This window comes from Camelus dromedarius, chromosome 2 (genome assembly GCF_036321535.1).
Source record: "Camelus dromedarius isolate mCamDro1 chromosome 2, mCamDro1.pat, whole genome shotgun sequence".
Lineage (NCBI taxonomy): Eukaryota > Metazoa > Chordata > Mammalia > Artiodactyla > Camelidae > Camelus > Camelus dromedarius.
Genome location: NC_087437.1, coordinates 83,512,678 through 83,540,187, shown reverse-complemented (window position 1 = coordinate 83,540,187; position 27,510 = coordinate 83,512,678). Strand labels below are relative to the sequence as shown.

Here is a 27,510-nt window from a genome sequence, read left to right as displayed (position 1 = left end):
AATGGTGGGATTTTTGAGGTTACATGGGAATTGGGTAGAACTGAAAGTCTGTGCTTTTTCTCCTTTGGATTTGCTTGGTAGGTCATGTTTATTTCTTTGGTACTGGACAAGAGAAAATGGAAGAGGATACTCTGCCTCTTATTTCTTGTTAGTAAAGCCGCCCTTATTAATAGAATAATTGCTTTGGGCAATTCACCAGAACCACCTCAGCAAAGAAAAGTAATTCTCAACTTAGAGGAAAGGAAAAGACCACTGGGCTCCCAGTTTTAGATATAGACTTTCTCCATCCCAGTTTCAGAAATCCTACAGAATTATAGTTTTAGTAATGTAAATGATTTATAGTTAATGATTAATAGTAATGTTAATGACTTACAGACTTTGTTAATGATTGTCAGTTCGAGTAGGTATTATCACATGAAAGTTGAATACCATTTTGGTTAATAGTTTATTCTGACAATATGATTAAGCACTGCTTGTAACTGATTTTAGATATTATTTAAATAATACATTTGGAGAAGATATTTACTAATTTTGAGACTCTGCATTTTAAGTATTAAAGTTGTTTTGGTTCTGTGATGTGAATTTACTAAAAGCAAGGATATATTTTTTATTAAGATTATGAACATATTTCAGATATAAAATGTTATTTAAAATTAAGAGCCTATACTTTTAAAGTTACTAGAATTCTAGGTTTTAGTTTCACAAAAAATTTTCAGTTTTTTTAATATAAGAAAAAGTGGATTAACTGAAGGTTTTGTGTTTTCTTTCATATGTAAAAATGCCCCTACTTGTTTTTTTTCCCTTATAGGTCTTTTGTAATCAGGGTGCATTAAAAAAGGTTAATAGTTTAGTGTAGACAATTTAAGAAAATAACCTGTGCTGTGTAATGCTGTCCATTACTATCATCAAATATATTTTTGATCACTATTAATACAGTTTTCAAGATTTAGACAATAATTTGAAGTGTGTTTTTAAAAAAACTCTCATCAAAAAGCATTGTAAATGATTTCATTTTCAGTTAATTAAAATAATAAACAGCTTCATAATTGTTTTTATGCATAACTGACCATGTATATTTCATTTTTAATATCCATAAAGCCTTTAAACCTGTTCGGTAATATATTTTAGATTATTTTTCATACATTAATTCATACTTCTGGTGTAATTTATATAGGAAGCTACCTCATTGTTGGGTTGAAATTCTTTAAAAAGTTCTCTAGTTCTTAAATTTTTAACAGATTCATATCCATCATCAGAAACTCTAATGTCAAAGCTTTTTCATCCATTAAAAAAAAAGAATTGCTCATTTTGCATCTTTTCTTTACATAGAAAAGCTATAAGCCTTCCCTACTGTGAGAGAGAAGATATTCTTAACTATGTAATTTGAAAGGGAATAAATATTAATGCTAAAAAAGTAGCTTAATCATACTTACTAAAAGTGAATTAGATACTTATGTCCTAACGCTATTATTTCCAGGCTGCTTTTATAGAATGTTCTTTGAAGAATGACACGTGTCTTTGGTTGACCTTTGTGGTGTCAGGTACCTCACACTTATCCAGGGTAGAGCACGGCCGTATGTAGCACCCGGGGGCCTAAAAAGCCTTCACATGACAGGTAGTTACGATTGGGCTGAAATGCGTAAAACCTTCTCAGATTTTTTAATATGTATGTCTGTTTTCTTAAACATTTGAAATGTCTGGATGTTTTGCTTTTTTCTTACTGTTGTGTGGATCACATACCTCTAGTTATGTAGGATAAGCTATAGCTCCCATGCACGGTTACATAATGCATGAAATTAATACATTCTTTTCTCTGTTCAGTTTGTGAAAATAAACCTTTTAAATTTTCTGTCTTTATTTGTAAAGTTATATGTTTTTGACATTTCCATTTTCTTTCTATTTTCTTTACTAGGGAAAAACTTAACAAAGAACAGTTTTATGGTCTTAATACTATTCAATTATGAAGATTCATCTGCAGCCTGAGAAAGAATGTTGCAGAAAATAGACTATATTGGCATGACTAACCTGTTAAGAAGCTGGAGTGTAGCTCATCAGTACCTGAAGGGACTAATTATAATACATGAAGCTAAGCTTGCAAGTTTGATGTTCAGTACTTTAAAGATGGTAATATAGTTATTTAGTATAAAGAATGAATATTTGAGTTACAAGCATATGACTTTTATGCCCAGGATGCTGCAGATTATCTCGTTAGAAATTTAAACTAGTTTATGTAAATCAATTTAATCAGTTTAGTTGAAACTACCCAGAAAGTTCCAAAAATGGAAAGCAATGATCCCCCTGCTGCCCAAAGGACTCTAGAAACTACCAAAAGGCTTTATTACAGTGAGCGGAAATTTAGTGAATTTGTCTCTGGTTTATTTTAAAAGAAGTTCTTTCAGATCAAAAGTTGCATTATTGGATTGATGCAAAGTAAAATGCCTTGAGGTCTCATTAGGATGGAGCTGGTAGTAAAAGAACCTAAGTTTCCTGTACTTGAGGAGTAAAATTCTGGTCCTTATCTCTCATGTCCTATTTCTTTGGACATCATGTACATTTTGGTGATCTTTTGGGGAAAAAATGAAATGACTGCAATCTGTTGAAATTAGGTTTTAAGTGTAAAATGTAAAAGGTTTGAAAGAAAAATCAAATGATAAAACTTCTTGTCATCTGTTCACACTTCTGGATCTTTATATGTTGCTCTGAAAGACTCTTGTATTTTCTGAGTAATTTATACATTTTGATTTGGGATTTCACCAGTAACGTTAATTTACCTCTGTGTGTTTTTCTCTTGCATGTTTTCTTAACAGGTTCCCTTAAAGTTTGTTTCATAACAGTCTTTGATTTGGTCTGAAACTCATGCAGCAGCTAATATCACTTTCCCAAGGCAAAGTTTTTCTCTATACATCTCCCTTGGCTGTTTTAAAATGGACAGTAAAAACAAATTAATGTATCTGATACAATTTTTTTTTTCCACAGTGGCAATGTGGTAGGATTTTAGGGGCCAGCAGTTATATAGATTGCAATAAGTTATTTCAGCTAAAATTCAAGAAATATGTAAGGGACACAGTTGATGAAGATTTTACATGTCAGAGGTTTACTTTCTGTTTTATCATTTAGACAGATCTAGCATTTTTCATGATATTGCTTTCAAGATGGGGAGAAAAAAACATTTTTGATATTGGAATACTGATAAGTGAATTTCTTATTTAGATGGATTCTATAATGTTTTGTTAATTATATGTTTAATCTGAAAAAGTTAGAACATACATCAAGTTTTTATACCACACATTTTTGTAGTTGGGACATGAAAATGTAACGAGTCCAGAATTAAAAACACTTTTGTATCTATAAGAATTAAGACAGTCAGAAACAAGTTGCTTAGCATTTAGAATCATGGCTTTACTTATTCATTAATTCACACAAAGTTATTAAATATATACCATTTGTCAAATCTTATGTGGGACACTTAAAAATACAAAGATAATGAAGATACAGTGCCTTCCTTCAAGTAGCCATAAGCTAGTGGGGAAATAAATCAGTGCACAGACCTTTATAGTTTAATAGGGCAAGTTCTGTGCTCAGGGCCCTTTGCTCCCACAGATCAGAGGCTACCTGCTCACTTTAGCAGTATAGGGGTCCTGGAGTACTTTTGCTTTGGAGATAACTTGAGAGCTGAGTCTTGGATGACACTGGAGTTTCTCTCTGGGGCTGGAATTGAAGGGGGGGGAGGGTATGCGTGGAGGGTTGTAAGGCAGCAGCAGAGCATGGTGTGAGGGAGGGTCTGCAAAGGAAGTTGGACGCTGAAAACATCAGGAACTTCATGCTGGGGTTGAGAAAAAGTAGGGAACTTGGGCTAGAAATCAAGATTTCTTGGTTTCTGCATTCATTCAGGCAGTTTAGTACTCATTACGCTGATTGACTATTTGAAGAAAATATCTTCTCTAAATAGGATATTTAAAGGCACTTCTATCATTTACTGACTTAATACATGTATACGGAGTGCTTAGTGCAGGCTAGGCATCCTGCCAGGTGTTTTCCTTTACGGCTTTTCTACTGCTGTGCTGGAAGTTGCTGTTCCACATCCACATCTAAGGGAAGGAGGAGAAGCTTGCTATGATGCTCTGATATGGTGGGGAAATCAGTGATGTAGCCATGCACTTGTGCTGCCGATATGAGACACAAAGCTAGCGTGTTCCCTTCCAGTCGGGATCAGAAGTAGAACCCAAGCCTCGGATTTGTCAGCCCACATTCTCTCCATTAACCACCGTGAGAGAGATGAGCATAACCAGGTGAAGGAGCTCAGACATCGATGCTGGCTTGACATTCACGTGCTGCTGATCAAATCTGTATTGTGTTTAATAAAGATAGGTTAAACTAAAACATTCTAGGATGTCCTTTCCAAATTAGGACATACTAAGAGCAGAAAAATTTGAAAGATAACTTCACCACAATTTCTAGGATTGCTGTTAAGTGTTACTAATTATACTTCCTGATACTCTCATTTCTTTCTGCAGACAAACGGATGGTAAGCCAGAGAGGCCTTTGGTAACATATGCAACATATCGAGGCCCGAGACAGATGAGGAAATATTTGAAGCAACAGGCAGTGTTGGAAACCGTGAATCCCTCAGCAAAAGAAAATGAAAGTTCTGACTCTAGTACGAGCACACACATGGGCCCTGGAAGTGAGATGGAGGCTGGGACGGTATCATTGTCATCAGCTAGCACAGACGGATCGGTAAAAGGATACGTGCTTGAGGGCCTGTCAGAAGACATTGATTATAACGAAATAAATCTCAGCACAGAAAGCCATTCAGCAAACAACCAAGAACTGCCAAACACTGCTTCCAAGGATGTTTTAAATGAAAACGATCCTGGGGGACCTGAGAGAAGAAGTTCATCCCCTTGTGTGACCAACTCCAGCTCCGCTGTTGGAGAATCTGACTCACAGCACCATTTAAGCTGTGCGCCAGTTTTGCAGACTGACAGAAATTTGGTGTGTTCAGTGTGGTTTACAGGAAGTAACAGTAGCAAAATTCCTTGCAGCCCAGACTTGCAGAGGACAGCTACACCAGGAACTATGGTAAAGGAACACAGCTCGGTGATGAGTGATGGGACACTGGTGCAAAGAGAGGAGCACGTGGAGCCTGAGAACCCTGCTATTTCTGACTGCTTCTCTAGTAAGTCTGATAGGAGCAGCACCACCAAACCGGGAAGGGCAGGTTTGCCAAGTCCAAGTAAATCAATTAGGCGTGAAGACCTGCAGATGCCAGAGAGTAAGTGTTCCGACAAGCAGACCATAGATAACTCATCAAAGCAGGCTGCCAATCACACCAGCCTCATTGCTCTCCAGAGACATGCTGTGACAGACACGGAACTTGTAAATGAAGGAAACAGGTTGTCTGCCCAAGACACACAGAAAAATTTGGCTGTTGCAGAAATCAAGCAAGAAACCGAAAGCATCTCAGTTGGTGAAGCCAAAGCTTCAAGTCATGTAAAAGCTCCAAAAGATAGAATTGAGTCCTTACCCAAAGATACTGGCCAGTTGTTTGTAACAGAAGCCAGAAAGCTTGATTTTAGGTCGCCGGGCAAAGTGCCTCCCCTTGTTAGAATAAATCAAAAGGACGCTGCCTCTGTAAAACACATCCGTGAATCAGCAGTTGTAGCATGTGGAGAAAATAAAAGAGCACTGGAACTGAATTTTGAACTTAATAGAAATCACATTTCAGAATCTCTTCTTGATTCTGAGAGTCCTCAACAAGCCAAAGCATTGCCTGAGGCCACAACATCTCTTAACCTTGACCATAAAAAATTAGATTCCAATACTTCATCTCCTACCTTTGTTTCCAAAGTTGGCCTGCTAAGCAAGTCGGATAGTCCTGTGTCCCAGAATGAGGGTTCTTCTCTGCTGGTTGAAACTCGGAATGTCAGCATTGCTGGTATTTCCAATCAGCCTAGTAAGTGTCAAGAAAAAAATGTGACAGATCATGTTGAGGCTGTGGACAGCGGGAACCTCCCTGCTTGCCGTCACCCTGAGCATCCATCTGCAATTTTTGAATCCAAAGCTGTTCTTCCTGATAGTGGGGAATGCCAGTTTCCCCTAGATCTTCAAGCCAGGGACACCCACTTAACTGCAGTGGACTTGAGCTTTGAGTCTGAAAGCCTCTCTAAGGACCACAGTTCCACTTCATCTCAAGACCCTAATAAGGCAGAGTTAATGCTGTCAAACAGCACAGCAAGTAAGAACACTGTAGAGAAGTCTGACTCTTTCTCCTTGGAGACCAAAACTGATAACGTTGTAGAAATTTTATCAAAAGCTGAAGTGGATGGTCAGAGCTGTGTTCCTGTTGAGTTGCCTTCTGGAGGAGGGAAAACTCTAGGTCTCTCCAAGATACCTATTTCCCAAACAGAGCCCACAGACACTTCTTGGGATAAAATTTTGTCTCCACTTGAAATGACAGATGTGCCAGCAAAGCCTATTTTGTCAGAACTGACTTCCCTAGAGCTGGGACAGGACAAAAGTTTTCAGTCAGTTGGTCAGAAAGAGACTAAAGAGAAATATTCAGATGTCGGCCTTAAAGAGAATTGCCAAACTGAGGTTTCTCCTTCTGCTTCCGAATGTCAAGGTGTACAGGGAACAGAGACGGAGGCCTCAGGTGATCCTCCTGCTTTGCTCCAGAGTCATATACCTGGGGCTTTACCTCCTGCTCATGCTGAAAAAGTCACTGGGCAAATGGCACAGAGTTGTGAAGCCAGTACATGTGTGATTCCTCGACCTTCAGCTACTTGTGGGACAAAAAAGGTTTCTGGTTTTTCAGACATGGCAGAACTCAACTTAACTAACACTTCCCCCAGCTTCCCGGAAACTGACAGCACGAAAGTAAACCCACCTCTTCTGGATCCTGGTATCAGTTTGGAAAAAAGGGCTTTTGCGTCTGAGGATTCAAGTTTTGTTACTGATCCTTCTGTGCTGAGATCAGAAAAGGGAGCCTCATCTCACAGAAGGAAAGAGAACATTCATCTCCTAAGTGGTGGTACTGACAGCGTGTCTTCTTCCTCCAGTAACTCCGAAGAAGTTAGCGTGGGTGCGAGCTTATGCAATCCCCCAGGTGACTTTGGTTCTGTAAAAGTTGCCACAGGTGGCACAAACGAAGGTGCCTCCTTAGCTAACCAGCTGTGCCCTAACGGCTCTTGTTTGGAATTTGAAATATCTGTCACAACAGGGGCAGAAGTCACCCCGCTTCAGGAACATTTTGAGAATCATCCTGGGATGGTGTCTCTTGATTTCCCAACTGCTGCCCAGTGTGACCGTCCCCTGGCAGCAGGGACTGGAGCCGTTGCTGGGGCTCCAGCGTCAGTTAACAGCTCAAGCCAGCAGTGTTCTGAAGCATCTGCTGGGCACACAGAAGCAAGGAGGAGAGCACATGACCAACTGGTGGACCTTGAAAATGGTCTGCCTAAAAAGGCTGGTACATTGATTGGTGAGATCTTTAATTCTGTCAGGGAGGAACTAAAATCCAAACACATAGTCGGTACCTGCCAGGAGCCTAGAACCATAGACGGCATAATGAATCCAGGTGCCTTGAAAGTAAAGACCCCTGAGAAAAACCCCTCAGAAGTGACACTAACAGGGATCCAGCTGACAGAGCATCTGGAAGAGCAGGCCACTGAAAGCATGTCAGAAGCCCAAGAGGAAGAAAAGACCTGTGACTCACCTCCTGTTGGTGAGAAGAGCCTCCTTTCAGATTCTGCTAGAATGAGTGTATCTTGGTTGATAGAAGATCGAGCTAGGGAATTAGTCAATGAGATTATTTGTTCAGCCCAAGAAACCTTAACAAATGATGCTTTTGAAGATACAGAGGATAGCTGGGATTCTGAACTTCAGGCTAATACTTCAGAAATTCTGAATAGTGGTAGTGTTAAGCCGCGCGATATAGTAAGGGAGTTCTTAGTGTCGGAGCAGTCAGTAAATCAAAGCACATGTGAAATTAGTGAAAAAGTACTAGATAGATTCTTTGCTGTAAGTAACTTAGTTAATAACACAGAGTCAATTAAAGGAAGAGAAATTGTTCTCTACCAGAAGTCCCCATTTTCAGGAAATAGAGCTGGGCAGTCTGATAGTATAAATTTGCAGGAATCAGATACCGTTTTACTAGCTGAAGACACGCCCAGTACAGGGTTAGACGATCAGGCAAAAACACATTCATTTCTCAATGGGGACTCTAAAGAGAAAATGGAAGTGGAGTGTGCTGATAATCACAAAACTGATACAGAGGATACAAGAACTCTTGCACTGAATTTCAAATGGCCTCCATTTGTGAATGATGACATCCATGTACCCGGGACATCTAAAAGCAGTTTGTCTGATACTTTTGTATGTATATCTGAGAAAAGCTTGCCAGGACACAGTAATAAAAGCACACCCCTTGCAATGTCAGAAGTAGGGAAAGTGCACAAGAAGGATACTGAAGTAAATGTAGGAAAAATTGAGCTTATGCCTTCCATGTTAGAAATGGGGAAAATAAATAAGAAAGATGCTGAACTGAATATTGTGAAATATGAGGCAGCCCCTCTTATGTCAGAAATGAGAGGGGCACCTAAGAAGGATGCTGAATTGAGTGTTTCAAAAACTGAGCGAACAGCTGACATTCTGAAAATGAGAGAAGTAAACCAAATGGATGCTGAGAGGTATATTGAAGAAACGGAGGGATTACCTGCCATTTTAGAGGTGGAAAAAGCTTATAAAATGAGGGACACTGAAGGGGATATTGGCAAAACTGACATGATACCTGTTATGTCAGAACTGAAAAATACCTATCAAGAAGATGCTGAGAGAATTACTGGAAAGACTGAAGTGATTCCTGCTACGTTAGAAATGGAAAATATTTACCAGAAGGATGCTGAAGGAGATATCGCAAAGACTGAGGTGACACCTGTTACATTAGACGTGGAAAACATTTACCAGAAGCATGCTGAAGGGGATGTTGGCAAGACCGGGGTGACATCGGTTATGCCAGAAATGGAAAATACCTACCAGAAAGATGTTGAGGGGACTCCTGAAAAGGCTGAAGTGATACCTGCTACATTAGAAATGGAAGATATTTATCAAAAGGATGTTGAAGGCGTGATGGACAAAACTGAGGTGATGCCCATTACATTAGAGATGGCAAATACCTACCGAAAAGATGGTGAGGGGATGACCGGGAAGACTGAAAGACCTATGATGGAAATGGAGAACACTTATCAAAGGGGTGCTGGAGGGGTGCTTAGGAAAACTGAAGTGGTACCTCCTCTTGAGCTGGAAGTGAACGAAGCACCCCGGGCAGCAGTACCTGCCTCCTCAGAAATGGAAGACGCATGCAAGAGAGATGCTAAGGAGACCACTGGGGTGATCGTGCCCAGGCCCTCTAAGACAGAGACGGAAGGAACGTCCCCAGGAGATTCTGATGGGACTGTCAGGAAACACAGAGTGTTGTCCACCGTGGTAAACAGTGAGAAAACATATGGGACAGGTCTGGAACTGCCCATCACACGAGCGGAGGCCACACCTCCCACACCTGAGGCTGGGGCAGCACGCCAAGAGTGTGCTGAAGGGAGTGCGGGGGAGATGGAGAAAGAGACGACGGAGATGAAGGCAGGCTTGATAGCGTGTGACACCAGACTCGCCTCCTATTTCAGGGGACATGAGTCACCTACGCTGAGTAAGGATTATGAAGGCTACCCAGCAGTGCCGCATGTTCAGCCCGAGGGCACCCTGGGAAGGCCGGACAGAAGGACACCTGTTGCTGCAGTGCCTAAGAGAACAAGACACCTAGATTATGGGGACGAAAAAGGGGAAGCCAACTTAGCCTTCGTTTCTCAAGATGAGCAAGAAAATTCTTCCTTTACTATATTATATGAGGAGCCCCTTCGAGATGAGGACAAGTGTGCTACTGCAGAGGTAAGAAGAACACGTTCTCTCTTGGTTCCGGACACGTCCACCGACAGCATGACTGTTTTCGCGTGTGAGAGGTCTGAGAGCAGAACTGACCTCGTCCGGCATTTTGAAAAGGAAACCAAAGTAGGTGAGGCATTCGACGGTGATAGTTCAGACATGTTCTTAGCAGTGGAGGCCAAACGGTACAAGATCTATCCCTTAGCTCTGTCTCCCATTTATGAGGACGACAGCTCCCAGGAGGACGTTCTCTCCAGTGAGGTCTCACCCGGTCATCACGGCTCCACGAAGTCAAGGGAGAGTGCAGACCAGCCCTCCTCTGTTCTGTCGCTTCTCCAGTCAGTGTCAGAGCGTTTAAAGTTGAACTTTGAGGAAGATGACAGGCAGGAGGGAGGGGAAGAGGAGGAGAAGGAGGAGGAAAGGGAGGAAGAAGCATCGCATGAAGGATGTCTGAGAGCTCGAAGGCAGGAAACTGTTACCTTCAAGCTGCCAGATTCTTCTGTCACATTTTACCCCGATGGTGACCACAAAAGTACTGGAACTTCTGAGACTTCGTACGTGATGTCAAATGAACCCGCTACCTGTAATCTGCAGATTGGTTTGTGGCCAGAAAAGGCCTCATTTCTACAAAAATCCGACCTTACTTCCAAGCTTCACTCTTCTCTGAAGAGTGCTTACCATCAGTACTTGCAGACTTCCAAAACCCACTGCTCGGAAAAAGGAGCCAGATTTGGTGGAGTTTTCCAGGAACCCGTGTCAAAGTATTTCCGTGCTCAAGACACCTCAGGCCGACTGAGCCCCTTCACAGAGGTGAGTTATTTTGATTATTGATCAGTGAAGTAGTTCTTTGGGTCATGAAGTGAGCTAAAAGCTTATTAAGAAAATAAGTGTTTTGAGGTTGTGTAAAGGATTTAAAAAACACCACAGGTTAACTTTGTCCTTTGATGGAACTGTACCAAGATTCAGCTATTTTAGCTGAACTGTTTTATTTCAGAAAACAGAATTGCTTCATCAGAATTTAAAAGGCAGAAGAGAGAAGCAAATTATTTCCCAGTTCTTTGCTAATTTTTAGTTTTCAAGCTAAATTAAGTGACAGCATTCTGAATTTCTCGAGGTACTGTATGTGGGAAAATTGTCACTTTCCACTGAGCGTGTGTCTCATGAAATATTTTAAAATATTTAAAAATATTTTAAATGCTTAAAATATTTTAAGTGTTTGCTTGACAACAACCTCTCCCTGTAATTGCTCATGTCCTGGGTCCTACATAGCAGGGCAGTGAACAGACGAATTCAGAGGAAAGGAGAGGAAAACATCATAGCCGGAAAATGTCTTGAAATTCAGTTACATCTTTCTTTGCCTTAGAAGTATTTAAATGTCTAATATAGAATATTCATCGAACATGGGATATTCCTTTCTGACATTCCCAAGATCATGGAACGTTCTCTAGGATTCCCAGTGGCTGTGTCTTTACTTTGAATAGCCTTTGTAACAGAATAATAATTGAATACCAGCCAATAGCTTGTGAGGCAGAGTCGTTTTAAATGAAAGGTTGGAATTTGGAGAAGTGTTTCTTTAATGGTTCCCTATTGCCTACTAAGCCAAGGGCAAGCTCTTTGCTCTGGATTACAAGGTCGCCAAGTTCTGTTTGTTCAACCTTGTCTCTCTGTGCTCTGGGTACACACCCTATAAGAGATAAGTACTTTTTCTCAAGATGTCGTCTTCCTGGAATGTTTTCCTCTGCTACCCCCACCCCAACCTGCCACGTTTTTTCACTTATTGAAAGTCTGTTTTTCAAAGTCCTCTCCATACCAGTTCCTCAGATAAGCCCCTTGGGAACGGCCTTGTGCCATCACCTCCCCTCCACGCTCATGCCATTCCCCTTGATTTCCATAACCTGGCGCTTTGTTCACCTAGAAGAGTCGTGGGAATGTGATCGTCTGTAAGCTTCTTGAGGGCAGAGTCAAAACATTATTTTCCTTTATGTCTACCTTTACATTCCTCAGACTATCTAGAGGTGCACCTTGCAGCTAATGGTCACTAAGTAAGTATGCGATAAGTTGGATTTGTGACTGCTAAGAGAGTGAACTGTGTATCTTTCCATTGATGTTTCTTCAGATTTACTTCTTCCACTTTTATTATTTCAGAATGTTGACAAACAAACTCTGAAGTGTAACCCAAGACCTGGCAAGGTAAGCATACATTTCTTAGGTAGAATGAGATAAAATATGAAAAATAAGGTTACTTTTAGGTTTGGGGAGTTTAAAGTAAATACTTTTAACTGACATAGAAAATAATTATTTTACTCAAGGATTTAGCATCTGAAGTAATATTTGCTTTTTTACATTTAGATTTTGTTCTCTACATTCTAGGATGTTTTAGAATTGTAAATGTGTTCTTAAAATGAGTTATCGTGCCTACTTACTGTATGTTGCAGGTGGTTATCTATGATCTCCATGGAAGTAAATATAAACAAGAGATCTACTGTAATATTCCTGATGCTACATCTTGGTTCTTTCCGAATGGGGTACTGATAAAAGTTGTAAGGGGCTGGTAAGAGATCTCTTAACATTTTATAGCATTTTCCCTTCAAATTAAGTGTTTTCTTCTTCTTGTTTTTTTGTTTTTTGTATTTTTTAATTAAAACCACATTCCTTTCCTTCTAGAATAATTTTTAAAACATTATTAGTGTTTTATAACTTATTTGTTCTCTGTATTTTCTGTAGCAAAAACTACAGGTTGTTCTTAGTACTTAAAGCCAGCAGTAAGTTGTGAGACCTAATATATACGATACAATCAATACCATTTTGTAACCTCATTGTTAGCAGGATAGATTTGGCAAGTTGAGCCGGAGGCTTCAGTTGAATGAATAGCTTTGGAAATGAGTTCAAAATCTGTGGGATGCTAAGGAATGTGAAGGCCATATGCTTAAAGTCATTTGTACAGCTGACACGCTCAAGAAGTGAAGGACTCTCTGTATGGTGTAAAAATGATGGAAAAGCTCATTTGTTATTATGGACCACGTCCCATGGATGTGCAGGGGCCAGAATTTCTCTGTCCAGTGTTTCGGTTACGCACTGGTCAGTATGCACGTTGTAAGCAGTGTGGTGTAGTGCTGTCTTCGTGTAATAAAATGAGACACGTGGGCTCTGTTATCCAGCAACAGGAAAATTTGAGTGGAAGTGGAATTTGGAATTGTTAAGCTGTTGTTTTTAATATAAATGGATACTTTTGTGTATCCAGCATCTGTAAAGTGTATGTATACATGAATATAGGCACAGCATACATTGTGGTGCTGTGTTCAGGAATTGTCCCTTCCAAGTTGTGTGCACTTTCATTCTTGCTAATGCTATTTGCCTATACTTACATTAGCATATATCATTGTTTCAAAATAGGGCTATATGGAGTAGTGGAAAATAGCCCAGATTGAAAAAATTCAAGTAGAGAAGATGGTCTGTAACTTATCAGTATCATTTGCTTTATGCCTCATTTCTTAGAAAATTAATTATAACTGATCATGCTTTTATATTTGTTTAGCTGGATTTTATATGAGAAACCACATTTCCAGGGTCAGAAATGTGTACTAGAGGAAGGGGAAAAAGTATTAAACCGTGACTGGATCCTTCAGAACAGAAAGCATCCACAAAGAGACTTCGTATTGGGTTCTATCAAGCGTGTCTTAAAGGTAACAGGACAGTTGATCTTCCCCTGCTTTTTGTTTTGTTTTGTTTGTCATGTAATGAAGCTGTGCTTTGGCCCAGCAATGCTTAGAAATGGTTGCTAATATTTGTGCTAATTTTATTAATCTTCATTATCATATTAATATTTTTTACCAGATATGTATAAAGCACTAAGTGAATGAAAATTTAAAATATTACATGTAATCTGACCTGTAAAATGTTACATATTGTAATATATATATATATATATATATTTTTTAAATAGTAGTAGGAGTATACCATCCAGACATCTTTAGGAAAGGATGTTTCCAAATATGTCTTTTTCTAGTGAATTTTACTCCTCAGTGTACGTGTGTGCGTGCGTGCGTGCGTGCGTGAGAGAGAGAGGTGGGTGTTAGGGAAATCAGAGAAGGAAGGATGATGAGCAGAAGGGAAAGTGTGTTGCTTTTTTATTTTCTGTTTAGAAAATATTACTGAATACTAATGTGGGGAAAATCTTGCCATATAATAAGAGGTTTTGTGGGAAGTGCCTTGCTGGTTTAGTGGCATGGTGAATTAGTGATAAGGACAGCATTCTCCCATGTACTGTTAGGAGCTCCTCCCACAGCAATGTACTACGTGACTTAGTGCAGTTGCTCCCATGACAGTCACAGATATGTATACATATATTTCAAACTCTGGAGATTCCATTTATATGCTAAAAAAAGTAGAAATTGAAGTGGACCTTATCATGATTTGGGTTAATGTCATTAACCCTTGAGAGTTGCAGATAGCATCCAGAAAAATATTATCATAAGGGGGCGTCTGCATGTATTTTATGTGAATTAATACTTTCTGCAAAACTGTAGACAGACCTGTGGCTAACAAACGTCTGTGTCTGCACCTGGACCCAATATTGTGGTAGGCACTGGGCATAGAACTACAGGCGAGGTGCGGTCTCCTACTTGAGATTGCTCAAAGTCTAGAACAGAGATGGGAGATGACCTGACCGTATGATGTGAGAGGTTCTCTGCAGGGACCTGCAGGTGCACAAAGAAGAGGCACCTCCCCTGGAGGAGGTGGCACCTGATTGGAATCTTAAGAGAGTAAATAGGAGTTAGGCAGCAAGCCACTTGTGTCAGATACCGAAGTGAGCGTTGGTGTCTTGGTGGTAGTGTAAGGAGATTGATGGCTACAGCATAGAGGGCAGTGTGCCTTTTCACTGCAAAATTTAATTGCCAGCAGTTCAGCTCAGCAAGAACATTTGAATGCTCACTTAATTAGCTCACTCATGAGAAATGCCTTAAAACAAATAATTAGTTTATATGTAGAATCTTCTAAGATTTAAATAACTTGTGGTTTTGTGCCTGCCTTGTGAGTGTCAGGCACCATGCCAAGGCTGGTGAGGGAAAAAAAGATGAATAAGCTATTGTAAACGGCAACCTCCACACACCCCCACCCAAAATCAAACAATAATAAAATCAAACAAAATACTCAATCTGTTGAGCATGGGTATATAAATGAGTATTTGCACATCCGTCATTTGCTTAGAATATATTATAAGAAAGAATAAGTCATGCATGCATTTTTTTCCTTCTTCCATTGTTTGTTCTTGGACTCATTTTTTAAATTGCGGTGTTAGTGCCCACTCCTCTTGGACAGGCTAGCAACTTTTAGTGAGGAAGGAAAATGAAACTATTCAGCATTGAATGGGAAAGGCATTATATTGTTCTAAATATTTGACAGAGCAAGAGTGAGGCATCAAGCTGCTTCCTTTCTCCAGCCTTGTCAAAATTCTGCCTATTGATAGCTTCATTTTCATGGTGGCCATTCCACATTCACTTAGACCTACCTATGCTAGCTTTATCTTGTTTCATCATCTTTTAGTTGCTCTAATCTGAGTAGTCAAAACATTAATGTTCTTTAAAGATAATGCTTTCGTGATGTCTTCGCTTTGCTGTGAGTAGATACAGCAGGCAGCAAACGACATAGTCAGTTATCAGAAATTGTAGATTCTGCTCAAGGGTCATCTTAGCCCCCAGTGGAAATAATTCACTGCTACAGTGAATCTTGAGTCAAGTGCTTTCTTTTCTCAAAAAGGTGAATACTGCAAATTACTCTGTTTATTAAGAATTTAATTTTTTTTTTTTAAAGGGATGACATTTCCTTCCTTCAGAGGTGACTTAGGTTGTTTCCTCATTAGTGAGCCGAGAAGAGAGATCCATTGTTAGATCAGGGGCTGAATGTATTTCATACAAGGTGGAGGCAAGCAGTTTTTGTTACTGGGTTTGTGATTCATTCCTACCCAGTTTCTCTCTTTCAGCTTGGTCTCCATTCCTCCTGATTGCTCTAATAGTCTAAGCTTGTAGATTTCACTGAGCTATATTTACAAAGTATATTGTGACAGGAAAAGCCTGGGAGGAAGACATATAAACTTTTCTTTACTAAGAATAAACTGCTTATTGTTGCTAGGTTACTAGAAGGCGCCCTTCAGTTGCTAATGTTTACTGCCTCTGTCCATCAAGAATTATACAAATCTTGCAAAAGACATTATTTCTGTGACTAGCCACTGTGGAGAAAATAGAATTATCAGTGAAATTTTTTTCAGTCAACTAGAGAAAATAATTGGTTTTCTAGTAAAGATAGTTGAGAACATAAATGATCTTATTTTTGTTTATTTTCAGTTTTTTAGCAGTTTCCATTATGCTTTTTCCATTATGCTGTTTCCTTCTGTGTTGTGTTAGTCTGGATTGCCTCTTAGCTTTTTCCCTTTTAAAGTACACCACCCAAACATTGTTTGTATAACACAATGCAGAGGAAACTTATTTGTGTGAGACACTTAGTTATGTATTCTGTTTCTGTACCTCAGATCCCTGTGGAAACATTAACATTGGCAGCATTTTAAATAATGTTACTAGAACTCTATTTTTAATAGCAAACAAAAGAGCCTTAACGATTGACAGGTGACTGTTTTAGACATTGCTGGCTATTTTTTAAATGAAACTTTAGAAGGAAATATACTTCTTAAACTTTAAAGGATATTTTAGGTTATACCTTTTTACCGTATTGCATTTTAGAACTAACTTTCTGAAAATAAGCAGTATCAATTTGCTTGCTTTTACATATTAATAATAATGATTAGTAAAAACTCAGTTTGGAGAAAGATTTAAAAATCAGAAAATTGCAGTTTTTAAATTACAAAACAGATTATAATAAAAAATATAAATGTTCAACCTAATAAATTTCACCCGATTGTTACTGCATTTACCTACGTTATTAGAGCGTAATTATTTAAATTTCACAACATCCTAGATGACAATTGTGTTACTGAACCTTGAATTGTATAGTTAAACACTCATGACTACTGAGATAGATTGTGTGTTCAGACAAAGCACATCTGTCATTTCAGAGAAGGTAAAAACAGTTTTGTTTTGATTCTTTAAGAAAAGATGAAGTCTTTTTTGAATTAGGACCTGACTAATAAAGATTTTCTTAGGTAAGAATACAGAAAATCATGTCTTTAGTTGCAATGAGGGAAACATTTACAGCATTCAGAAAGGCTAAAAGGGGAAGTGGAGACAGCACGGATACCAGTATGACTGAACAGTTCTGGGGAGTTAGTATAGGTCACTAGGTTGGTGCCACACTGTAGAGAGGAAAACAGAAATATAAACTTGAAATGCTTAGGTGCTTGAGTCTTAAGCCAAGGAGTATCACGAGGAAAGCGGTGTTCACATAAGCCCAGCCGTATAGAGGAAGCTAGTACCTGCCTGGTGATGCAATCAAAGTCATCGCCTTGATGAAGGACCTTGACAGTGGAAATTTTAAAGGGCGGTTTGACAGGACATGGCGACAGTGCACGTGTGATGGAGAGTAGGGTCAACTTTCATAATGCCTTTCTTCTTCAGACCACCGTGTGCTGAAGGAAGTAAGTAGAGTACCGCAAGTAGGAAAGGAGATTTCCTTTACCCTCACCTCTAATTCCTGCTTCCTTTGTCGATGTAAATTAGATAACACGCTAGGGGAGGAGTGCCTCTCTGTTATTTATTTTTTATGTTCCCCGTGAGATCAGCTTTTATTTAACTCCCTTCCTCCCCATGGCTTTGTTATGCTTCTGAGAAGGAAGGCTTATAGACTTTTGGCCCTCACATAGTTTGGTGATTCTGAAAACTGCTTAATGGAGCAAGACTTTTAAAAACAAAGCAGAAAGAATTGGGCTAATACTGTTTCAATCAGTAATCTTTCAATCAGTTTTCATGTTATCCATGTAACTCCTTAGAAAAAAAATTATTTTAACAAACCAGTAAGGAGGGAAAGTATTTCCATTATGTTTTTGGGTAGAAATCCAACTGAACAATGAGAATAATTGTAACTGTATGTCCAGGGTGTTGAGAAGACTGGACTGTGTGTCTCTAGATATTTCAAAACCATTTTTTCCCCCCAGGATTGCAGTATTCCAGAGATAGAACTTTGCCCACAGTCTGACCCAGCATGTTGTCCTATCTACATACAGCGAGCGATTCCCAATTTGGAAGAGCTGAATATCCCCAAGTCTGTGTCCTTCACTGTGAAGTCAGGAGTGTACGTATCCGTTTCTCTTTACGACAGTGATTGTTGGCTACCACAGCTACCTTGTTCCGTATTTCAGTAGTTTAGTTAATTTTACCATATATGCTTCTGAATACCCAAGAAAGACTTTTGCAAGCATTAAAATAGATTCTGTCTGTTTTCAAATCCAGTTAAGCGCTTGATATATGACTCACTGGAGCAAATACAGATTCTCAGAGATAGTTCTTGATGGGTGCATCCATTGCCTTTTCACCACCAAATTGTGGGATTGAGAAATAAAAACATGTCCCAGGCCGCAAATTCTGGAGCCTGAGCTATTTGTAGGGTATCTCAGTGCTAATAGTTATTGAGGGTCCTTGTGGCACGTTTTTATTACTCCTCTATTCCTGCAAGGCTGTTGGAGCTACTTGCATGTCATACACCAAGAAATTGGATGGCTGGCTTGAAGCTACCAGCCAGTGGGCATGTATTTGATACTAGGCCTTTCTGATTCCAAAGGTAGCTTCAGAACTGTGGGTCTGAATTCAGTCTTAACTCAGTCCCAGACTGACTGGAGTCACAAATTCTGTGATGCCTGGCTCAGCAGGGACCCCTCTTGTCCCTCTCTCGCTGTCTTCATCTACTCTGACGATGGTTGGTGCCAAACTTGGGGGTCACTGTTAGAACTCTTGGGCAGACCCAGTTATTGACCCTATCCAGGAGAAATGTCTGTAAGTATCAAGTGTAGCTGGATGCTGGATGGGTCTGTTAGGAGCCTTTCCTCAAATACTGTTCCTGAGGCAGCCCAGGAACTGATACTGATTCTAAGTATGTGGTCAAAGATGTAAAATGCCTGCTCTGATTGCCCCAGTTGAAGGAAGAACGGAATGTAGTGGAATGGTTTTGATTTTTCAGTTATACCCTGATTGAATTAAAGGTGTCACACCTTTTAAATACTGGAAAAGTCTAGGGAAAGTAATAGCAATGCTTGGAAAACATATACTAGACTTAGAATAGTGTTTGAATGTTAAGTACTTAACATGTTAACTCATAGTTATATACTGTCTGGCAAAGTGACCTTGAGAGTGTTTTCCTAAATTCTGTGACAGAGGTTTCTTTCTTTCTTTTTCTTTTTCTTTTTTACTTTTAACTGTTGAAGTACCAGACTAAAGCATTCCAAGTATACTTTAACCAACCATTCATTTCTTATTTAGTTGGCTTGCCTACCCAGATATTAATTTTAAGGGGCAAGCTACAATTTTGGAGGAAGACCAAGGACTCTTTGAGATTTCTGCAGCAGAAATGAAATCACTGCATCCACTTCAAATGGTAAGCAAATTAAAAAAGAAGCATTTTCCCAAGTATCCATGATTCCAATATTAAGATAGTTCTGATAATTGCTCATGCACCTCAGTCTTGAGATATGAATATGTATGCTACCGAATTGGCAAATTATTCATACGTTTTCTTTCTGTTTCTTTATATTACAGAGAATGTCTGTGTGAAAATGTTAATGTTTTCTAGAAGACAAATGTCTGAATTTACTTTGTGCTGCATTTATCACAGTTATTATTAACATGCAGTTTCCTTTAATAACATTCTGTGGAAGTTTTGCCTATTTAAAAAAGTTCTGAATTTGTTTTTTGATGCTTATTAGAAAACTGCTTGTTGTAAGTTATACTCTTCTATTGCAGTAATGAATAATAAGTTCAGCATTAATAATAAATGGGCAGAACTGTCACTGGTTGCTTTCTAAAAGATAGTAAATGCCTGCATTAATTACTTATTTTGTTGCAAACATTTTTATATGAAAGACAAGCTGTTCAATTAAATGTCAGCTATATGACAAACCAGTTTTGGTTGTGCTGTACCTTAAAAAAAATAAAAACCATGAAAAACTGAGAAATTTTTTGAAATATCACCATATGGAATAGCATCAGAAACAAGGAAATTATAGAATTAAGAGCTTTTGTGAGCGGGGTTACCTTTTACGCTCTACACTGTTGTGGTCGCAAAGACACTGAGTGTAATATGAAGTGCTGATGCAGCGTGGGTGAGGAAGTGCTCTCTCTAATGCAGAATTCCCAAGCAGTTGTAGAGAAGAAATTTAGTCTTAAGAGGTTTAGAAATCTTCTCTGCAAAATAAAATTTTAAATCTACTAGCAACTTCACTTTTCTTTCTGAGACACTCTGCAGTGGGATTAAATCTTTAACTGGTTGCCTGTACTTAAGGACTAAAGCTGTTCCCTTCCTTGTAGTGGTTGTAATCTAGAAAGTACCTTTTTAAGATTTTTCACCCCATCTACACTGACGTGTTGAAGTCTGACTTGATTTTGACAACTGTGGAGTTCTGTACTTAAGTTTTTAAATTAAAAATTTTTTTAAATACCACAACTTAAATTTGATTAGTATGTACTCTTCACTAATCAGATTTTTATGTAACCTACATGCACCACTTTGTTACTTTCAAATATTTTAAAATGTATATACCTAATATTAAAATTTCTTGTCCTCTTAAGGGTGGACTGAAAGTGGAAATGCCTATGAACTTAAAGGTAAGTCTTGGACAGACTTTAGGAGCAGGCTAAAACGTTTGAGTATTACTCTTTAACTATTTTGAACTATTAAAATAAAAGAGGATTACCTGAATGCATGCTAATAACACCTAGCTAACGTGTACTGGGGTGGTGGGAAGTGACCGTGCACTGTGGTAGTTGGGGGCCCAGCTTGATGGAGGAGTGGGCTCAACAGGCAAAGATGGAGGTCTGTGCCGCCAACCCATCAAACCCAATGAGCACCTTCTGGCAGGGTGGAAAGATGGTAGGTTTGGTGGGGGTGAGGTGGGGTGGGAGGCACTGGGGGGATGCTGGGGTGGTTTGAGGTGATAGCTGGACATTTAAGTGGAGATACCTGGCAGGCGTTTGGGAGTGATGCTCGGAACAGACATCAAGGATAATCAGAAGGAGGTGGAGGCAGCTGCTATCAGGCAGATGTCAGTTTGCACGTGTGAGTATCTGAAGAAACAGCAGAGGCAATGAATACTGGGGTGAGAGTGGTGCCGGGATTAAGCACATTTTGGGAAAGGAAATGGAATTGCAAAATGTCTGTAAAAAAGAGGAAGAAAACCAGTGTAGTGATCAAAGATGCCAACTGGCCTCGGTTTAACTAGGTTACAGCACTTTCCAGAGGCCTGTAGGGAGACAGGGAGTCATCCATCGTCCTTCCCTCCAAAATAAGGCACAGCTCCTCCAGTCTCCCCATTTCTGGGCTTCCTGCTTTGTGGAATTGACTACCATTCTCTCAATCACATAGGTGGAGTTTTTAAAACCTTAGTGTCTGAGTGTACCTAATATACCTTGGCTATATGTTGGAATCATACATATGTGAGTTTTGAAAAAAATACTTATGCCTGGGTTCCACTTGGGAGATACTGCTTTGGTCTGAGTGTGGTCAAAATGTTTCAAAGCTCCCCAGGTGACTCTAACATGCAGCCAAAGTTTCGGACCAGTGACCTAATAGATGCAGAACTAGGCGTGACACTCCCTGATGACTCTCCTCTTGGTCTCCTTGTCTGCTGAATGAGGACTCCAGCTGCAACAGGCTGAGTCTCCCTTGCACCGCTGCAGTCTGACAGGTTGTAGAAGTGAATGAATGGAATGACTATTGTAGACAGTCACGAATTCCAAGTTGTTAGATGTTGGCTTATGACTTACTCACCAAAGAATTATTGCTTCCAACTTAATTTGAATGTGTTCAGCATATGTGGCATATGTTAAACCCAAATAATGCTTCATCATTTCCAGTACAGCACTCTGTGAAAATTTAATATGTAGAAAACAGAGTGGTACTAAATATTTTTTTCAGTGTCTATTATATTCTCAGTTTGTTTTTTTTTTAATAAAGAAGCGATAACTTGCTGGTTCAGTGTGTCTAAGCTTGAGGTCTTATTTGCCAGTTGCACACAAATTACGCCGTTAGCCATAAATAGGACCAGGTGACAGAGTGTGGAGAGATTAGTGCTGTTGTCACTTCCCTGTGCTAAGGGCAACTTGCGCTTGGGAAGGAAAGGACATCAAAATGGGAGAAGGGAAATACTTGTACCAATCCAAATTTGAAGCAAATGAAATGTTAGAACTGTTTCCTACTATCTTCCCTCCTTCCCCATTTGAATCAAATAGCCAATAAAAATACCAAAATTTTTTCAATCATTTCTAACTTTTAGAAAGTTTTGTATTTAAATTCAGTGATTTGCATGTCTAATTCTTCTCAGTAATTAGTAACGATATACAAGCAGTGTTATAATAAACAGTATGTTTTCTCAAATCAGTAGATAATTTATCATTATTCCCTGAAAGCTCAGAGTTTTTATCTCTTTTTTTAAATTTATTTTTAATTAAAAAAATTGTTTTAGGGGTAGGTGTGTAGTTTTACTTACTTACTTTATTATTTTTATTTTTAATGGAAGTACGAGGGATTGAACCCAGCGCCTCAGCATGCTAAGCACTCACTCTACCACTGAGCTCTACCCTCCCCACCAAGTTTTTATTTCTTACAGAGAAAATTCAAGAAATATAAGGCCGGTCTGTATCAAATTCTAAACAGAGATAAACTTAGAAAGATAACTCAAGAATTGTAAGTTATTACCAGTTATAAGACAGTTTATGAAATTGTCCTCATATTTGGGTAACCAGAACAATGTAATCATACTTGAGTATATTGAAGCATATTATTGAGATATTTTACCTTTATGATGATAAAGACTCACATATTCCTTGTGAATATCAGCCAATGTGCTGTATTTTAAGTATATATTAATGAAGATAATGGACAGTGGTCCTTAATTCATGTTGTAGCCCTTAGTGTCACTTAAATAAATCAGTATGCATCTATTCTAAAATATAAACATGCTAAGTAATTTCCTCTCATATGTTTCAGGTTATTATTTATGAGAAACCTCACTTCCGTGGACAGGCCAAAGAATTTAGTGAGCATATAGATTCTGTACCTAATTTTTTAAAAAATGATGTGGATTTTCATGGAATTGGATCAATCCGTGTCATCGGTGGAGTGTGAGTGTTATACTTTCGATAAGTGATTCAGTTGTCTATTTTTGAAGAACAGCACAAAAAATGTGCTAAGCAGAGCAAAAACAACCTGCCTTAATCTAAAAATATATATTCCCTTCTGTAATGTGGGAAATAAACAGTATTACTTACCGACAGCTTTCTGTGAACTCTTGTTGGCATTAGAGGTTTTGAGATAGATTAAATGAAGAAAACAAGTTTCTAAAACTTAAATACTTAGTGTTTCTAAACACAATATAGAACATAAGAATTGCAAGATAAAATCATCTTGTTACAGATTATGCATGTGAATGAGATTCCCCAGTTTTTGTTCTCTGTTCTGTCTTAGTTGACTTTCCATGCTGAGGATCTTGGCAGTGAGTCCTCCCTCATTGAAGAAGTATCCTGGGTTGTGTGTTTCCAAAGTCAGGGATTCCTGACACTGGTTACCCTCTGGCCTTGCACTGGTTTTAAGGAAGCTCTCTAGGAACCTCTAAATGCAAACCCGAGTGTAACCATCATTGCTGCTATCCCAGTCTCAATCCGCAGTTACAGGGGCAAGAACCCCAGAAAAGCTATGACTGGACTGGGATGTGCTTTTGTATTTACATCCTGGCAGGTAAAACCATAGAGAAGAAGCTGTCCTCATTGCTTATTTGCCATTGTCAACTTAGTGTTAGAATCCCTTCAGACACCTTCTATTAATCTCTCTGTTGATACGTTGGATTATTTGGAATATTGGTTCATTTTAATTTAAGCATCGATATCTCTTTATTTGTGGTAACATTGTGTAACTTTTTCATGCTATCCTAGCAAAAGATGCTACTGAAATATTTTATTCACAGAAGTTAAATGACTTGCTTAAGATCACTTAAGGGTCTACATTTAGAGGCTTAGCCTTTGCAATTCTGACAATAAATCAAGCAGTGGTCACACTAGCCAAAATGGAAATAAAGGAGATGATGTGATGCTTTGGATATATTGGTCATGTCCATAATTGGTCTGACATATTAGTAATCATTTAATTACTTATTTTTGAAATTTTGAAAATTTATTAGGGGCTTGAAAAACAAATGTTTTGGATAAACAAATTTTTATTATATTGTACGTTGCATTCCTCTCTGATCTGTGGACACACATGCTTCTTGCTAATCCTGCTATAGAATGTTTTCTCCTTTTCTCCCCTTTGAGATTTGAATGGTTTTATCATTAGCTAGTTTGTGATTTGCATTGTTATTTTCTGTGTATTTGCAATTCTCTTATGAAAATCTTAAGGAAGTATTATGGCTTATAAAACAGCACACATGCTCTCACTTTTACATGACAATTGCAGGAGAAAAACTCGTGTCCCCATTTAAAGATGAATAGCTGACTTCATTTTCTTTTTTTTTTTTTTTTTTTTTTTTACTATTTTACTATTTTTCACTTCTAACTTCTGTGTGTAGTAGGAACTCTTCCTCTCTGTCCTCTCTGGAGGAATCTGAGGAAGGTGAGGTTGATGTTTCTTAATTTTTCTTAGGTAACATCTATTTTTAAGTATTCCAAATGGATACAGAAATTGAATCTTAATGAAAACTTAATCTATTGAGAAAAGCTGGGCAGAAGATTTTTGAACTGTCAGTATGTAATAATTCACTAATTTGTCCTTTAATGTTAGGTCTCCTATACCTTTTATTATTTTTTCCCATTCAGGTGTATTGAATAACCACATTTATATAAAAGAAAACTTAGAATTTGAAAGGTCTCTCGTGAAATTTATCTTCACGTAATAGTTTAAGATTAAAAATGGTTAGTTTCTTTACACATTTCAAATATACTAAGATATATAAAATTTTTATTCTAACTCATGTGGACCCTCATTCCTTTCCCTGCCATATGCACACCTACACACAGAAATTGAGGAGGTTTTCATGGTTACTGAGCAGCTACTGTTATTTTGTACCCTGTGGAAACAGTTCTTTGGAATTTTTTTTATATCTTCCCAAAACAATAGTCGTCAGCCCTACTCAGCTTCATTTTGTCAAGCTCCATAATTCAGAACCCAGGAGCCCAAAATAGTCATCCTTAGAATCTGCCCTATTGGAGGGGGCCCCACTCTAACCACACAGCACCAGCTGAAGGCACATGTAAGCAGGTCAGCGTGTTATGAACCACCTTTGCCCACATTGCGTTAGCTATTGTGGATTACTCCATATAAAGGTAAGTCTCCTGGAGGAGCTTAATGACTAATGCTGTTTATCAGTGTTCTGCACTGATAGTTTTAGGTTAGAAGTCAAGAAACCGGTGTCCCTGGAAAGCCTCTCCCACAGTGCTTCCTGTTTCCATTATCACCGCTGATAAAGCGGTGGGAGCAACATTTCCTACCCGTAAATATTTACAGAAGTCTTTGTATAAATTTAGGCCACCAGGGCTAACACCATCCCAGTCGTATTTCCCAATTCCCCGTTGCTAACCCCACCTGTAATGTGTTTCAGATCCAAAGCCTGGTTCCTTTGATTTAAACCCTAAATAAATGTTTAATATAGTAATCATTCTGTGATTCCAGCAGGGCTTAATCAGAGGGAAAAAAACCTGATTATCTTTGAATCTCAGTGTGAGTTTGTAACTTTTCTCATTGGCTGTACCTTCCATTATTTTTTGCTTGGCACACTATTCCCTGACCACGCTGAGATATGACACCAGGTCCTGCCACAAACAATGAGCATTACTCTATTGCAATTCTACAATAGTTAACCTTTTGTTGGGAAAAGCCTCCAAACTATAAAAGATATTGATCCATGAAGCATACACTATTTGTTTGCCTTTGTAAATGGTAGCAAAATAAATGTGTTGCTTTTTAATATACAGCGATGTGCAACTAGCTGCTTTATCATGATTTTCTCTCTTGCTTTCTTGACTGCAGTTCTATTAATAACTCAGTTGGTTGTCTTCTGTATTTCTAGTTGGGTTGCCTATGAAAAAGAACATTTTAAAGGCCAGCAGTTCTTGCTTGAAGAAGGAGATTTTGAAGACAGTAATGCCTGTGGGGCGTTAAGTGGTTCCATCTTGTCTTTCCGGTACTTACAAGCTGTGAGTTGGCTTCCTTATTCTTAATTTTCTATCTGTTTTATCTTTCCATGAAAACTGGACATGACCTCTGATAGAACATACGGTTATGAAATGTTTCTAATATCTGAGAACATTAAACTGAACGGCTTATGTGACTTGCCTGCTCTTCTTAACTGCCATGGTTATTATGGAATACTTACATTTACTTTTCATCCTTTGATTCCATAGTCATTTTTGAGCATCTGCTTTGTTAGGTGTATTATGTCAGGTGCTGGAGACAGGGTGGCCAGAGACTCAGTCCCTGCATTCTCAGAGTAGGCAATCCGGTAGGGAAGGCAGCAGCTATGTAAATGTTTGATACTGTTTTTTGACTATGATTGGATTAAGCACAAAGTGCTCAGGATACCCAGAGAAAGGTCAAGTACTTCCACAGGAAGTAGAGGAAAGGATGACAGCTGAGCTGAAATTTCAAGTTTAAGAGTTAGCCAGGTGGAGAGATTTTGGGACAGAGTGAAGAGGAAAGGTAGGTGTTTTAGCAAGAGATTAACATTCAAAAAGGCAAGGTTGTGAGCCAGTGGTTCTCAGCTGGGGGTGACTTTTTACCCCTTAGGGGGCATTTGGCAGTGTCTGGAGACGTTCTGGATCGATCTGACTTGGGGCGAGGGCTGCAGCGTGCTACTGGCGTCTAGTAGGGGGAGGCCAGGGATGCTGCTCAACACCTGCAATTCCCCCAACAGCCCCCACAACAAAGAATCTTCGGCCTAATGTGTTACTAGTGCTGACGTTGAGAAACCCTCGTGTAAGTGAAACTGGTGAGTTTTGGAAATGCCGTTAAGTCACGGTATTAGGCAGAACTTTAGGAAGATGAATCCAGAACCTAATAGTGAAGGGCCTTACCTGCCATGTTGAGTTCATACTTTTTTTTCTTGGCCTGACCGTAAACCACTGATGAATTTTGGGCCTAGTTAGCATGATTAGATTAGCAGTTTGGGAAGATCTTTTTGGTGAGTGTGTCAAGAAAAGGCACGCAGTGTAAGAGGCAGCCTGGAGGCAAGAGGTCTAGAACGTTACAAGCCTCCAGGTGGAAGCTGATAAAGGCACAGAGAAGAGGAGATTGATGGTAGAGAGTCCTGCAGGATGTCAGGGCTTCATCAGACGTTGTTCATTTTTCTGACCAGCTCTGGAGACTTCTTTAATGTGTTCAGAGAGGCATGCTTTCTTATAATTCAGGAATTAGCACTGCAATGTCTTTCCAAAATAA

General features: G+C 39.0%; 1 protein-coding gene across 1 annotated transcript in view; it reads left to right on the top strand.

Moving 5' to 3' along the window:
- Positions 1-27,510, top strand: part of CRYBG3 (crystallin beta-gamma domain containing 3) — a 103,405-nt gene that overhangs the window by 33,673 nt on the left and 42,222 nt on the right. The window contains exons 4-12 of the mRNA XM_031445150.2: positions 4,515-10,743; positions 12,079-12,123; positions 12,369-12,484; positions 13,469-13,616; positions 18,035-18,171; positions 19,353-19,467; positions 20,658-20,693; positions 23,074-23,207; positions 26,144-26,270. Coding sequence (XP_031301010.2) covers positions 4,515-10,743; positions 12,079-12,123; positions 12,369-12,484; positions 13,469-13,616; positions 18,035-18,171; positions 19,353-19,467; positions 20,658-20,693; positions 23,074-23,207; positions 26,144-26,270 — 7,087 coding nt within the window. The remainder of the gene's footprint in view (positions 1-4,514; positions 10,744-12,078; positions 12,124-12,368; positions 12,485-13,468; positions 13,617-18,034; positions 18,172-19,352; positions 19,468-20,657; positions 20,694-23,073; positions 23,208-26,143; positions 26,271-27,510) is intronic.